The sequence below is a fragment of the Pipra filicauda genome, unplaced genomic scaffold, assembly GCF_003945595.2.
Source record: "Pipra filicauda isolate LSUMZ 115617 unplaced genomic scaffold, ASM394559v2 scaffold379_size694699_pilon, whole genome shotgun sequence".
NCBI lineage: Eukaryota > Metazoa > Chordata > Aves > Passeriformes > Pipridae > Pipra > Pipra filicauda.
The window spans coordinates 148,961-164,460 of NW_024104508.1; the positions used below are offsets into that span (position 1 = coordinate 148,961).

Here is a 15,500-nt window from a genome sequence, read left to right on the forward strand (position 1 = left end):
AATTACCAAAAGGGGAAAATCAAACATCCTTCCCGTAGAAAAGCGCTGTCAAAAGACTCTTATGAACTAGCACTTGTCCACGTCACTTGTTCCAGGGATCTGGATCATATGTGTTTGATCCCTGAGCTACTCAAAGGGATAACCAGATTGTGTGGCACAGTACACTAACTATGAGACCAAATACACACTAGCTTAGGACTTCCACACCTGCAAGAGACATCTAACCTGAAACACAAGAGCCCTAGCCTGCTCCCTGCCCAACAGAGAGCAACAAAAGCTCCCCTAATCTGATGCTTCATCTTCCAGCATCAATAGCTTTTCTGGATCAGGAAAAAACACACCTTTATGAAATTTCAGATGTGACACTTTTTTGAGTGGCTTTTCCCATTGTGTCTCCACTAGAAGCAAAACAAACCATGTCATGGGTCACCTAGAAGAAGTGTCATGGCAAGAAAAACAGGGGAAAGACAGTTCTTGCGTGTAAGAAGCAGCTCACACAGCTACGGTGCAGTGAGGGATGCTGAACACGCACGGTGCAGCAGTTCAGCACATAAGGATGTTCAGTTACTGCTGATTTGTCTTCCTGGGCTGATGCCTCCTCTACTGATGTCTCTGAGTTACCAAATGGCTAAAACCCGTGCAATGCCAATATCAGCCTTTTTTTGAGATATAGAAAAAAGTCTCATGCATTACCCAATATAAACATCTTACACTTAATTTTTAAAACCCTAAAAAAATAAAAACTCAAATCTTTGCTACTGGAACATCCTCTGAAAGTACACAATATATAAAAGTATTATGCTTTGTAAGAGAACACGTAACTTTGAAATATAATTTTGATTTTAAAATATAATACTACTCCCCATAAAGTCCAGCAATTCCTAACAATTCCCATTTTTTCTACCTCTCTTACATTCTGTTACTATTTCCATAACACAAACCGTAATCAGGTAGTTGGGAGTTAAAATAAAAACATGGAGACATGAGAAGAAGCAAAGGATTTGCAGCAGCACCCACTGCACCCGGGCTGACTGACAGCAGAAAATCTGTTAATGATGGAAATAGGAGGAGACAGAGCAGGTGAAAACAGTGTCTCTGGATCGACCGCTGTGTCAAGGAGTGATGTCCTCTCCCGCTCCTTCAACCGCGCAGTGATGTCTTCACCAAAACTACCTGCTACAGGAATAAAGCCCAGGCTTCTGCCAGAGACCTGGCACCCCAGCCATTTGACAAACTGCAAGTGTACCCACCGCTGAAGGAGAGAGTGAGGTGATGTCTGCAGCATTTCTGAAATGCTTTCCCTTATCATCCAGTGTTATTCAACTGAGTATCTCTGTTTGTGATGTCTTAATCCATCCTCAGTGCTAAGTTTTCCTATCTAATTTAAGGGTTTTTTTCAGGCTCTCAAGTTCTACCGTTAAGAGTTTCCCAAGTTTAAATACACCAAGTTCTGCCTCCAAGAAAATATTTATGGTGGAGCATCGACCTACTTAACACAGGAAAAAACAATCCAAAGCGCAAAATGCACACCACTAACTGCCAGTAATCCTTCTTCCCACAAGTTTAAAGACAAGAAATGTTTAAAAATATAATGCATTGAAAATTATACATTTGTAATACTCTTTGTTAGTCTGTCATTTTAAATGGTTTATAAAGTCCTCCCTCAGAGGATTGGACTTAAATCATTCATTAACTTGAAGCTGATTGCTCTGTCCTGGAAAGGGGGAAGAACATGGATTTCTCAGATGTAACCCAATTTCCTACCAGAAACAAAAACAACCTGATGAAATTCAGTTACCAAAACGATCTATCATACCCCAAGCAAAAGCATAAATAAATTAAATTGCCAAATGAGCTCCTTCAGCAAAGTCTAACTTTATTGGGAGTTTTAAAATTAACATTTCACTTGCTTCGAAGTTTGAAAAAAGAAAGAGAGAAAGAAAGAAAAGTAGGTCAGCATGTTTCCCCAGCATGTCTTCCTGACTCCATTAAAACTGTCTGTCAGATGACTAACCATGCCTGTAATCCAACTAAAAGCATGTTTGCTTTCTGTTGCACTTTTTGCCAGGGGAAAGGAAGAATTCCACTTAGTTTTAACGCTGAAATTCAGGTAAATCTCTCCAAAGTCAGACAATTTCCTCACATTTACTTACCAAATCTGTTTATATCAACAACAAGTAACTGGTTATGGATGCACAGCACTGAGAAATGATCCCACAGCTCATTAAATGCCGATCAGCCACAGGCACAGCCTGTAGGGCTTTAAGCTACAACTTGTAGAAGTCAAGTTTCAGAGCTGTTGTCTGAGTGACAGACTTTGCATGAGACCTAGATTTAAACATTTAAGAGCTTTCAAAAACATGCAAGCATGCAAACAAATACTAGAGTAAAGTAAGACTGGGCAAAACCATTCCTGTTCATCTTGGACCCAAGGAAATTAGAAATCCCAATGCCTTATGATCTTTCCTTTCCCTTTTATAGAATTACCAGCTGAGTGTTATTTATGTTAGGATAAAAAAAAGTGTTATTTCTTCTGCTTGTACACCATCTACTTTAAAAAATCCTTTACACTTTCCACATGAGCGCTGAAGAACTGGAGATTAACTGTTCCAATGTATTTTAAAATGAGCATGTGATTCAAAGTCAAACTAAAAACAAATCAAGGCTATTTTTAGAGCACAGTCCTAGGGCCAGCATCCCAGCAGGAGGAGCTGCAACGTGTCAGCCGGCTTATCTCAGGCACAGCAATGGAAAACTCCCTCTGCTATAACAATTCATAGAGCGGATGAAAGCAAGTCCTAAGAACCTGACAGCAGCAGAGGGAAATCCACAGCCTCATCTACTTATGTAGAGATCTTCCAAACTGTCTTTGAGATCTTACTGATTTCTGAGCTTCTGCTTTCTATCTTCCACACCATCAGCACAGGAGCTGCTCTCCGCAGAGAGGCCAGCATGAGCTTTGTTTCTTTGCCTGCTGCAGAGGCACCTACCCTATGCAAGACCATCTCCAGCAAAGTGATCACTAGGAAAACAAAGAAGCAAGTTTGTAGATATAAACCATCAGGAAGACGTATGCATTCTCACATATGTTTCTTCTAAAGGGAAGGACCAAATATGTATCTCCTCTGATATGAGTCCTTCAGGCACATTCGGGTTGCTGCAGTTCAGACTTCCCAGAACTCTTGGGAACAATTTACTGCATTTCTCATGAACCTTGGCTACTGTAGATAACATTTTCAGGTTGGCCTGACAACCAAATAAGCCGTGTTTAGCTTCAAGGCCCAGGACACTGGCAATTTGCTCATTCCCAGACTGATACTTATCTCATTGACATTTCTCCATCCTTTGGATTCAATATCCCAAAATAAGAAAAAAAAAAAAAAGGCATTCACAGGGAGCAAAAAAGATGGCAGAGAAACCACAAGGTGCCAGCAGAGAAAGCACAAGCCGCATGGCACAACAGCAATTAGGAGAAAGAGATGTATCAAAGATGCCCTGCATCCCTAACAAGAAGATGATCCGAATGAGGAATACGAAGCAGTGAACTGAGCGCATAAAGGAAGAATGGGAGCTCTGAAACAAAGCCTTTGAGGTCATGGGATTGGGGTCTCAGCAGTTATGTCTGCATGACCAAGCAAATGTGGCCTCAGCATCGTGCTTAGGAGTGCAGGGATTGGGTAGGGACTGGCTACCTCCAGATTTCCCATCTGCTCTTACAGCAGCATTGCCCAGCACAGCACAGGGCAGAAAGGCTAACCCAGGGTTTTCTTTGCCATGAAAGCCGTTGGAATACTAAACTCAAGAAGAGGTAAAGGCTACCTGCAATGGCAACACAAATGCATAGAGCCAGTGTCTCCACATGTACAATCTGGAATAATGCTATAAACCGAAGTGGGGAACAAGAAATAACAGAAAAAGGCCATGGAAAGAACCAGGTCCATGTTGAGAAGTGGTTTTGTAAGAGATATCTGCCTAAAATGCCTTTTACTTGGAAACTGACAGAAGAAAGCACGTGATGATCCCTAAAACACCCTAAAGGTGTGAAAAATTAAAATTAGACCTGTCTCAGTGCCAACTGTCCTCAAGGAAGAGATGGATCTCCAGAGGAAGTGGCACATGGCAGGACCGCCACAGAACCCTGAGCTGCAAGCACCAACAGACAGGTCTTAGCCACACCATGGGCTCTGACAACATGTGCTCCCTTAAAACAAGGAAGAGTTCAATAAGGTCTGAGGCCTTTGCTAGAGTACTGAACAGTAGCACACACTTCTCCAGAGTGTGCTGCAGGTATAACCAGAAATCAGACTGTATGTACATTACACTTTTTGCTGGCTCCAGTTATCTCCATGTTTCACCTATAACGAAAGAAAAGTTACTTGCACAAGGACTCTGTGTTGTTCAGCTGAATTTCTTCCACAGGACAAGACTAAAAGCCATTCAGAAAATCCTTTCTTACAGCACTTCTCTTTCAGAGCACAGTCAGGTACTGCAGTACAAATGATTAGCATAATAACTTTAGAAGTGTCACAAATTTAATAAAACACCTTGTTAAGCAAAAACGTAAGAAAGGCACACATTTACAGACACTGAGGACTAGGATTGATGGATGCAGGCAAAGGCTGCAGAGAGCACACGAGCCCTTGGTAACTTCTGCCAGGATCCGTGTTGTCATAGAGACAGCAGAGAGCGTTGAAAAGTTCACCACGGTAGCTATACCTTAGTGGATAAGTCTTAATGTAACTTCCAGCTGAGGACATGTAATCAATCTCTGTATGAGCTTATTGAAGGAATTCCCTTTATGCTTACTCAGTCCTCAAGAGCCCAAAATGAGGGAAAAGGTTTTAAAATACATATTTTACTACTTTTAAAGCCAAGCCAAGCCTTAGTGCTTCCTTTGGATGGGGGGAGTAGGGGTGGTGGCAGCACAAAGATAACTGTCTCTTTTGAAAAAGAAATTAAATAAAACATTAAAAACTTGATAAAGACATTCAATTAAAAAAAAAAATCCAAAACACCAACACCACCAAAAAAACCCCCCCAAAACCAAACAGCTTGGAACTAGTAATTCTAGGGCAGCCTGGCAAGTTTGGTCATGTGTGCCAGTGTCTCCCTCTTTTCCCAGACATTTTCCCTACAGAGATGCTCACAGTCCTGGCATCTCACTGCTGCTCTTCTCCCATCGGGTTTAATCACCTCATTCCCTTTCACACTGCTGAACATGGGACTTCCCCTGCTCTGTCTTCCCTCTCCATGCTCTTCTCCTGGCATCTCCCTCTCCAGTGGCATTTGACCACTGGTTTACCTTTCACAGGGCAGCAGCGCCCCCTGACCCTTCTTGGTCAGCTCCGGGCTCTGTCCCACCACTTGGGAGGTATGGGATGCTGGAGCCCACAAGAAGCAGCACAGAAACAGTGCCAGGGGTTGTTTATTGGCCGAGGTCTTCAATTCTCAGCTTACACAATTATGGTTTTCTATGCAAGAATGAGGGGGAAAAAAATTGCAGCACTAGTGTGTTACAGTTTAAAGTTATAGCTATTTGCGTAATGCCTGAAAGGCAAGGAACAGAAGAAAAAGAGAACCTTAGATGCTGCACATACTTTTCCCCAACATTTTAGGATATAAGGATCAGACTAATTACCAAACAGTCCTGAGTTGAGCAGGGTTCACTAATCACGCTCTGCTTGAGGAATTAGGAGAGAATTTACTTAGCCGCATCATGAAAGGTGCCAATAAATTGTTCAGCTGGAGAGTTAACATAATAAAAAAAAAATCATTTTTTATGTTATTTTCTTTAGCAGTTTATTAATTGCTGCCTGAAATACTTTTCTGAGAGACAACGAGCTGCAAATGAATTCATGGGCTATTAATCTGCTGTACATGGCACTGGAGGGAAAGCTCATTAGGTGAGCTGATGCAATTACTGCTATTACATAACCATCTTCACAGAACATAGAGTAAATTATGGATAATAACATTCAATCTAAGTTGCTCCTTTAAACATTAAAGCTGGCAACTGAAAGCTATGCAAAATCGGGGAAAAGGCTAAAACACAAAAGAGGCAGACCCCAAAAGGAGAAAAGAAAAGCCGATCTGCTTCTTTGAAGACAACAAACCGATATGAAAATCAAGAGATGCTTATTTAACCATGGGAAACAATGTGCAACAAGTAGAACTCAGTTCTCTACAAGAGAATTTTAATTGTATATAGATCATTTTCAGCCACCCAGCATAACAAAGTCTGCATTATCTCTGGCAGAGCACAGGCTGACACTGGAGCACTGTAGGTTTTGTTGCAGGAAGACCCTTCCCGTTGGCTTTGCTCTCATCTTAAAAAAAGTCTCCCTGCCAGTGATATTGAAAGTTTGGCATTAACTTTTAAAAGTTACCAATTTCTCAGCCTGAAAAAAATAAATACAACCTTTCCTATCTGATCAGCAACTGAAAAAAATCTCCAAATCAATCCAACTTTAATGAACAAAAGGAAAAAAATGCGATCTCTATGGCTGGGACACAGTTTCCCCACTATCTGTATACTTAAATCCTTAATTTAATTAGTATTTTTTATAGTTTACATCTTTCTACCTTCAAAGCACTTGCAATACATGGTCTCCCAGTCCCTGTAAAAAAACCACCATTTTCACCTCTCAAGTTAGGAATGACGGTCTAATCAGCTCATAGCATTTAGAGAGAGGAATTAGTCCCAGAACAGAATTCAGGGGTTTGTGATTTCCACTCTGATATTTAGCTCCTACCCCTTGAGAAAGCAAGGCAAGTTAACAGGTGAGGCAACTGCACTGGAATTTCTGAGAAAGCCCCCAGCCACTGTGTGGTATTTAGGCATACAGTTAAAAATCTAACTGTAGCAAAGCAGAAACAATTCCTAAATCCAGTGCTTCCTGCTGGCTAAAAAGAATAAAAATAAACCAGTTCAGTTCTGACTAAAAGCATCTAAATAAAGATTTCATGCATTCTAATTAATTTGCTTTAAAACTACATCAGTGAAATCTGCATGAATGTCTCAAATGCAACTATGCAGACTAGCCCTCCACTTAGCCACTCATTGAGGATGGAATCATGCTTCCCTAAGGAGTCTGAAAAAAAATTAAATAAAAATATAAAATACAAACATGACAGTTCTTCAAGTCGATGTTTCCTGGTTGCCAATTTAAACCAGAATGAAAATAAGTAAATCCATTCATTCTATTGTTCAGTAGCAGAATGTGATCATATGTTCTAAGAAGCATGAACATTTATATATTATAAGACTTAAGCCTGTGACAAGGAGTAACAGACACTTCTGTGTGAGTTTAAAAAAACAAAAACAAATACAAAGCACAGAAACTGGATTCTCTCCTCTTCATGATAATTTCCCTGCATTCCCTCCCTTCCTCCTGCTCTCCCTCCAGAGAGGTTAATTGTAAGCAGATTTACAAATGTGAACATTGCTTCAGTGCACTGAAGCAATCTGGAACAATTCTGTACCTTTATAAACATAATTTTGCTTTATTAGAGCTCACTGCAGGCAACGTTTATGCCAGTATAGAGGGCTTCTCTGCACTGCACCCTGCTATGTGGGCTGAGTTGTGTCTGATGGGATCCCAAAGATCATCAAGTACAGTGACAGTCCCTGTAGCCTGCAAATTTTATGAAAGAGGATGGAAGAGCTGCTGGGTTAAGCTGGGCAGTTATGGCAAAAGGAAACTCCCTTTTCTTCCCACTCGTACCTACAAAAAAATCAGTTTAGGTTTTCTTCAAGGGCAGGCTTCACCTTACAAAGCATCTTGCTCGAGAATCCAGCATTAGTGTTGGAGAGTTTTGCCCAGCTTCCTGCGTGCTCCCTTAATTGCAGGAGGCAGTGCCGTATGTATGACCCCTCACCAGCTCCTGAGCACCGAGGTCCACGCATCCAGGCAACAGTGAGCTGCTTGCTGACACCTGGGGTCAGGCCAAGGATGGTGCTCCAACATCAGCTTAGAGATCACGTAATAGAAGGGCAAAGGTTAGTTTCCTAAGGCTCTCCATCACATAATGAACCACTGTCAGCCTTAGTGGCCTTCTCACTTCAGCAGCAGCAAAAAAAGAATCCTATGTGATCACCATTTGTCTCTACTTGGTTATTTAAAAAATTAAGGGGCTGGAAGAGTAAGAAGGACAGAAGTGGTCTGGAGTGGGGACAAGAGCCTCAGGTGGACCTACATACCCCTAAGAACGCACACAGGAACTGAGGTGGGACAGCCATACAGCAGTCCCCAAACCTGATGTGGTGCTGGTGGATGGGCTGACTCCAGGCCATGACACCGAGAGGTGCAGCTCAGGTTGCAGAGACAGCTCAGGAGTTTCTGAAGGAAGGGTATCTGATGAGAGACAACAGGGCTTTATTTCAAGCTGTGTTTTGCCCTGTTGTAGGAAGATAAGGCAGTCATCACTAAGTCGTTTCCCCTCACACCCTTTGTCTTGTCTGTTTGGAGCACAAACTTTTTGCAACAGGAACTATACAATGAAAGCCAGTCCCTACACTAGTGGGATCCAGTTTCAGCAGGTCTCACAGATATTATCACAAGGCAAATAGCTACACTCCTGCCCTGAAGGCAGTCTTGTTATTGACCTCTCTTGATCAGATCTGGGGAGTAACAAGGGGTCCAAGATAACTTTTTTCCCCCTACACGAACAAAACAACCTATAAAGAAATGCAAATTCGGTGCATTCCTTCATCATCTCACTTCATTCTCTGAAACAAGATAAAAGCATACAAGAAATGCTCAGTAGCTCTTCTCTTTCAAAACACTGTACCCCCACTCTTAAAACTCTACTTATCACACTGGGTAGGCACCCAGTTCCCATCTCTTCTCTGATGTTTGGTGGAAGGCTCATTAAGCTCAAAGGAAGTTGCATATGCAAGTACTTTTGAATGCCCTTTAAAGGCAGAACAAATAAACACAGGACTGTAGCTTTTAAACACAGATTGTATACTGAAAATCAGCATTTACTCCTCCCTAGCTCCTGTGAACAGACCTTGGGGTTCCTATTTGCAGGTGCCCACCTCGATTATTTTCCCCATTTGGGACTGGTTTGAGCATTGTAGGCTTATTGCCCTGTGAGATTTCTCTGATACTTTTTTCTGTCCTTTGTTCATGGCTTTCACATTACAAGGTAACAGAATGGTAAGAAGATAGAAAAACAAAATGTGAATAATGCACTGGGGGGAAAAGAAAGACCTATATCTGGTAAGAAAAAGCCGAGTGACAGATGTGTCTTTGTTTACATAAACTTCTAAAGAAATGGAGTTGAAATCTAGAGATATGTATGAAAGAAGGTCAGATAAAAAAATAGTTTTTCCAATCTCTTAAGAGATTAAAAGCTCCTGTTTATGAAGGGATGACACAGAATCACTTCAGACTTAGTTCTTAAACCCAGAAGACAAGACACACTGCATTCAAACTGATGACATTTAAAATAATTTCTCTGTTCCTTTGCAAATGCTTTCTACAGAAATGCAGCCAGAGGACATCCCTCACTTCTCCCTAGGATTCTCTGTTCCCCCTCCAACCCGCTATCCCCATTTCAGTGCCTGTAGTGGTTTGAGATAAAGGCAATTGCCAAAGGGCAGTTTCACTCAGTTCACCCCAGGAAACAGGCAGAGCAAAACCTTAATTCTTGCTGGCAAAGCTCCAGCTACCCTATGGGAGAAAACAATCCATCGCCTAAAAGGCAGTGAGCCTTTATAGTTTATCCAAAGTAACTTTGGTTAACATGTTAAAAATACTGCTGATATTTCCAAAACCTACTCCAATGTGACGTTACAGCATTTAATAAGATTACTATTCCACGTCAGCAATAAAATCCTTAAGAACTCGACCAACAAGCCCTCAGGTGAGGAAAGTGCTTTTTCTTCTCTTCCAAACTGCATCACACTGTTTTTAATCAAAGAAAAAAGCTTCATGTGCACAGATACATATGCAGTCAAATACCTATCAATCAAATCCTCCTCATTCCCTCTTTCATCTTTGTTTTTAGCCTACCTTCTCTTTTACTCCCATCATGGTTTCCACTCCAGTAGATCTATACCTAAGTATAGATAAACTGCACTTCAGGCACACAAGAAAACTAGAAAACCCAACAAGGATAGTGAAATAATGAAAATCCCAAGACCTCCTCCCCCAGTAGCTTGAAACTTTTCAAAAACCACAATTTCAGGTTTCCATGAAAAGGAGCAGGAAAGACAGCACAAAGTCTCTAGAGATATATCTGGTTCTTTCTCCACTTTTCAACATTCTTTTTCTGAGAAGAAAGAGACGGTGGGAGAGAGAAATAGTACACAATGAGGAGGGACAAGTGTGACTTTAGGACTGCTTTGGCTCCTTCTCAAGTATGGAGAATGGAACTACTGGGATGTCCCACATAATTCAAAAAGACAAAATGCTGAAGATGAGAACTGGTTTGAATTGCAGTTCAGATATAAATGTCTAATCATTGTCAATTTTCTTTTCCTTTGGTCTTAAAAATCGCTCTTGTGGATAAATTAAAGTTAAAAAGTGGTGTTGGGCGATTTTTCCTCCTCTCTTATGCACACACTGCAAATTTCTGTAGTGTTTATTATTGGAATTGACCTACTGAGATCAGGAACATCACTGACAGAGGTCAAAACCCTCAACAATTCAACAAATCACTACATCAAAGACTTTTTTGCTACTGCAATCAATCCCATAAAAAATGAGAAAGTTTCAGAAACATTACTCCATAGGGATTTGAGAAAGGCTTTTTTAGCTATATTTTCAGGCTTGACGCAGATATCAATAAACTGGAAAAAGAGAAAAATCACATATTTCTACAAGAATACTTTAAAATGTTAATTTAAAGGGCAAACCAGAGATTTCTAGAAAAGAAAGGAGAGGAAAATCCCTTAGGTTTTTGGTATGCTTGGCAGTACTTTTGCATAGTCAGGTTTACTGGCTTTGCAGGTTTAGAAGAGGATTTGCCGGCTCCTTTCACCTTTCAGCGAGGGTCCAGGCAGCAAAAACAGAAGGCTCGAGGCCATTATACCATCAGTTTTGTAAAATGGCACAGATTGGTGCTACCGCTAAAAGGGAGCCCTCTGGCACAAGCATCTGCACTGGTGTGAGAGAGAAGGTGTAGGGCTGAAGCAGGCTGCTGGCTGCTGGCTGCTGCAGTGGGAAGCCCTTGTGAAGTGACAGCCTGGGCTGACCCCAAGCCCAGCAAAGCCTCAAGCCAGTCTGCCGGGCAGAGGAAGGACTGAAACCAAGCTTAAGAAGCCACTACTTATCCCCTTACACCCTTGTCACAGAAAGCCATTTCTAGAGCAGATGGGAGATAAGATCCAATCTTAAAGCAAGTACCTGTGGGTTTGTTCTTTCAGAAAACCTGGCAAAACTACCCACTTGGCATTCTCGCACTCACACGGGGTGGCCGTGCCTCACAAGCAGTGTGTTGCACTAAATGGTCTTAACTGGTTAAGGACTTAGAAGTTTATAAAGTACAGGTCTAAAGCTGTGTACCAAATTCATACTCCTTTCTTGACCTATGAATGTAGATACTGGCTTCAATCACGTAATTGCATAATAATTTTTTCCCTTAGGACTGCCACATATACATAGGACATGACAAACAATAAATTGTTTCTGAAGACAACTTACATTCTTTGGACATTCCCACTTCAAAGCACTTCTGTAGTCTGCAGTACTGGCAGCGATTTCTGGTAACTTTATTGATAACACAGTTTTTATCTCTGTGACATGTGTAAACCATGTTCTTCTGGATACTCCTGCGGAAAAAGCCCTGAAATTAAGGAAAAAAGAAATCAAGTAAACTTTTGAGCTTCCAATGACCCTTAGAGACAGGTAGTAATGTTGCCTTAAAATAACAAAAATAAATTGGAAGTTATGACTGGAGTATGGCATCTTTAAAGACTCAGTCTTATTATAATTTAGTACTATTTCTTGCAACATGCGACTCATCTCTTAAATAAAAACTAATTATACAATGCAACCTAAGGCCAAAATAAATAAGAATTAGTAAGAGCATTCAGGAAATTAAGTCCTAGATTTTACAAAAAAGCTCAAATAAAAATGGTTTGGACGTATGATTGTAATTAATGAGTTGGGTAAAGAGCCTTCCTAACAGATCCACTTGAAAGTCAAACACTCATCCAATAACCAATAGACTCCCTCAGCCTAAAGGTCCTGTGTATTTTGTTACTGCAGAGATTCTCTAGTTCGAAGGCTACATGTCAAAAGAGAAATAATTTGAAACCCAGGTTTCTCTAACTGCTGAAACTCCTACAGCAATTAATGAGGCTTCTGCAGGTGGAAGAGTTCCAGCATCAGGTTATTGAGTTGTGAACTTGTAAAAGCTGCCAATTACAGCACTTTTTTTCTTACTCAGATACAGCTGTGAAAATAATCAAGTAATTACAATGATTTTGAACAGAAATTAAAGAAACCTAGAGGTCTGGTTTGTACTTAAGGAACAGCATTTCATTGGATTCCTCCTCCAACAAGTGAAAAAGAAAAAAACAGCCATAAATGGTAAGGTTAGGTGGCACAGAAAAAAGGCAAACCCCAAGTTAATTTCTTTATCTGCACTAAATCCCAAGCTTTAGATAATATCATATAATAATGAAGAAAAAAAAGAGGATTACTTTAAGCATTTTAGAGCTCAACCCACAGATACTCAGTGAAAGATTTCTGCAACAGACATTTGGAAATTTGACAGCACTATTTAACCTTCTCACTCAGATTTTCAAAATCGTTTCAGCAAGCACCAGGGTCAAATTTCAGTCAACATCGCAGCATTATGGAAGAATAGTTAGCAATTTAATATTTGTTGGAGGGCTTGAGAGGTTAAAACTCTTCATCCAGCCACATGTTTACACCCTACAGGAAAGCCGTAAACTTGATGCCGCAGACGATAGCTCTGTGCCCACAATGCATTTGTCTAAAGATGCGATCATGGTAAGCTATAGAATTGGCTCTACTAGAAATGCTCACCGAGATATGCAAGTAGTTCAAAAGCCAAAACCCCTATCAGTCGGAGTTAACTGGGAGAGTTTCTGGCTACATGATCAGGGAGTGGTAGGGCAGGCAGTAAGGGCTGGTCATAAATTCCTTGCACAGCCAACATGCTATAGATGCTAATGTTATGAAAATACCTCAGATTCACTCAGAACTAAAAAATGCCTCCTTAATCACATAACCCCTGGCAAAAGTTTTCTGCAGCTCTTGCACAGACAAGCCTCATCCTGAGGTTAGCTCCTCTGATTTAGGAGATATTTCATACTACCATCAAAAAGGTAAATAAAAACTTTATGCTTCTTTTCCTTAAGCTACTGGACACAGAAGAATAATTTAAAGTTATTTGTTTAGACAATTAAAACCTTTTAAGTTATCCATAACACCGCTATTTTATATTCCACCCTTCTGATCACTACCACTGCTTGAATCTTTGCAATGGCAAGTATGGCAAGCATGTGTGTACATTTGTTTACTTGCCAAGAAGAAAATCTATGGTAATATTCACTTATTCCTTTCTTGCTTTGATATTTCCCTAACTGTGATGCCCAGCTCTGTGGTAATTGCTGATGATGCTAATATGACACTGAGGAGTCTGTGGCATCTATTTTGGTTTAATTCAACAGCCAGAAAGTGTGACCAGTGCTGGTTCAAGGGTCTCTCTATAGCTTATTCAATCACTACTTTGTAGCTGGAAAGATCTGAGGGAAGCCAAGACTGGTAGCTTCCAGGGCAGCCACCCCAGCTTAATCCAGTGCTGCAGGGGAATTAACACCCACAGCCACCGATGGAATCACTCTCCTACCACCAGCTTGACAGGATAGGAAATAAAATGGCCCAAATGAACAAGTCACTCAATACTGGTAAAAGAAGAAACAGCTTTCTCCAAATGTGTCTGTACTTCACCAAAATATAACGGGTAGCTAATGGCTGATCGACCAGTTGTTCTGATATTTAGATACAGGTTCTGCATCCTTATAAGCCAGGGTTCAATTACAGCCCATCAGGAAGGAAAGCAGAGGAGGTTGCCTCAGTCCTTACCATATAAAGTTGACCACACAGCCCAAAAGAAAACCACAATCCAGCTTCTGCAGACAGCAAGTATAAAGCATTCATGAGCTCATTATTAATATAAAAGGCTTAAGAAGAACAATTTTGGAAAAAGCAGATCTCCAGGTTAAAATGAAGACAGTTTCCTCAACAGCCTAACCTCCCCAGGCAATGCCTTCCACAGAATGAAAGATACAGACGAGGATATTAATTGTCTAAGCTTGGACTGTTGTTTTACAAATTACTTTTTGACACCTGTATTTGACTTTCTTCCTGGAGTTATTCAAGGAACAGAAGGAAAATGAACTTGTTTGCATAAAATATTCAGGTGAAAAAAGATGTAACATGGTCCTGCTCAAAACTAAGGACATGGTTCTTGACAGTATATTAGTGCCCATTCCCAAGTATCCCCAGGACAACACTGGGATACTATTCCTATTAAGATTTGTGGTAAACTCATTTTTAAACCTCAGCAATATGTCACCAGAAAGATTTGATTTTTAAATTTTCCTCTGGACAGACACTAAGAAAAATGCCCAGATTATAAATACCTTTGCAGGCAAACACCAAACCAAAGCCATCCTGGGGGAGATACAGGAATTCAGGCACCAGAGAGTGAGAAGCATTTGCTGGGTGCTGGGGCTCAGTTTCCCCGCACGACTCCATATGCCTGGTGCCCTGCAGCCACAAGTTTTGGGTGGCACTGCAAGCAGGGTCATGCTCAGAAACATTTCCTGAATCTGGGCTGAAAAACACAAAGACTGTCCTGTCTTTCCCTCTGCAGGGGTTTGGACCTTGCCTGCAGCTCTGCAGCGAAAGAAAACCCCACAGGACACAGAGATGGACAGAGCGGGTGTTTGCTGCCCAGTTAAACAGAAAAGTACATTTAAACCATGTCAAGGCTGGGTTCCAAATAGCACAGGTATAACACTGGTCTTTTCACTAAAAATAGCAAAATTAGAAGCAAGCCTAAGTTCTCCTCCAAGTGCTTTTTGTCAAGTGCTTCTCATTTGATCTCACCACCCCAACAATTTCTTCAAAAATCAAGAAAATCCAAACGTGACCTGCCCTGAAGAAGTTGTCAGAAACTTCAGAGACAGCAAAACTCCACAGCTTATAAATTAATCAACTTCTGCTGCCTACTGGCTCTTGGAAAACAATCTACTACATACTATGATACATTTACCTTGAAACAAATCTGTTTGGCTGAATATTTACATGAGCCATTTTTTATGCAAATATTTTAGCATCCTGTCCAAATTAACACCCTGTGATGGGAGATGAGACACTCCTGTGCCAAAAACAATCATGAATGATTCTTTCTTTGTAATTTAAAATGCCCTATGAATATAAACAAAAATCCCATTTTGTGAGACATAAAGCATTACTGTCATACATACGTACTGTCATACATAATTGTTTTTG

At 40.8% G+C, this 15,500-nt stretch overlaps 1 protein-coding gene across 4 annotated transcripts in view; it reads right to left on the minus strand.

The window, feature by feature from the left end:
• The window catches only part of RARB (retinoic acid receptor beta), a 325,063-nt gene that overhangs the window by 35,104 nt on the left and 274,459 nt on the right, over positions 1-15,500 (minus strand). For all 4 annotated transcript variants that reach the window (XM_039384807.1, XM_039384808.1, XM_027722018.2 and 1 more), the window contains one exon: positions 11,652-11,793. In XM_039384807.1, the coding sequence (XP_039240741.1) occupies positions 11,652-11,793 (142 nt within the window). The remainder of the gene's footprint in view (positions 1-11,651; positions 11,794-15,500) is intronic.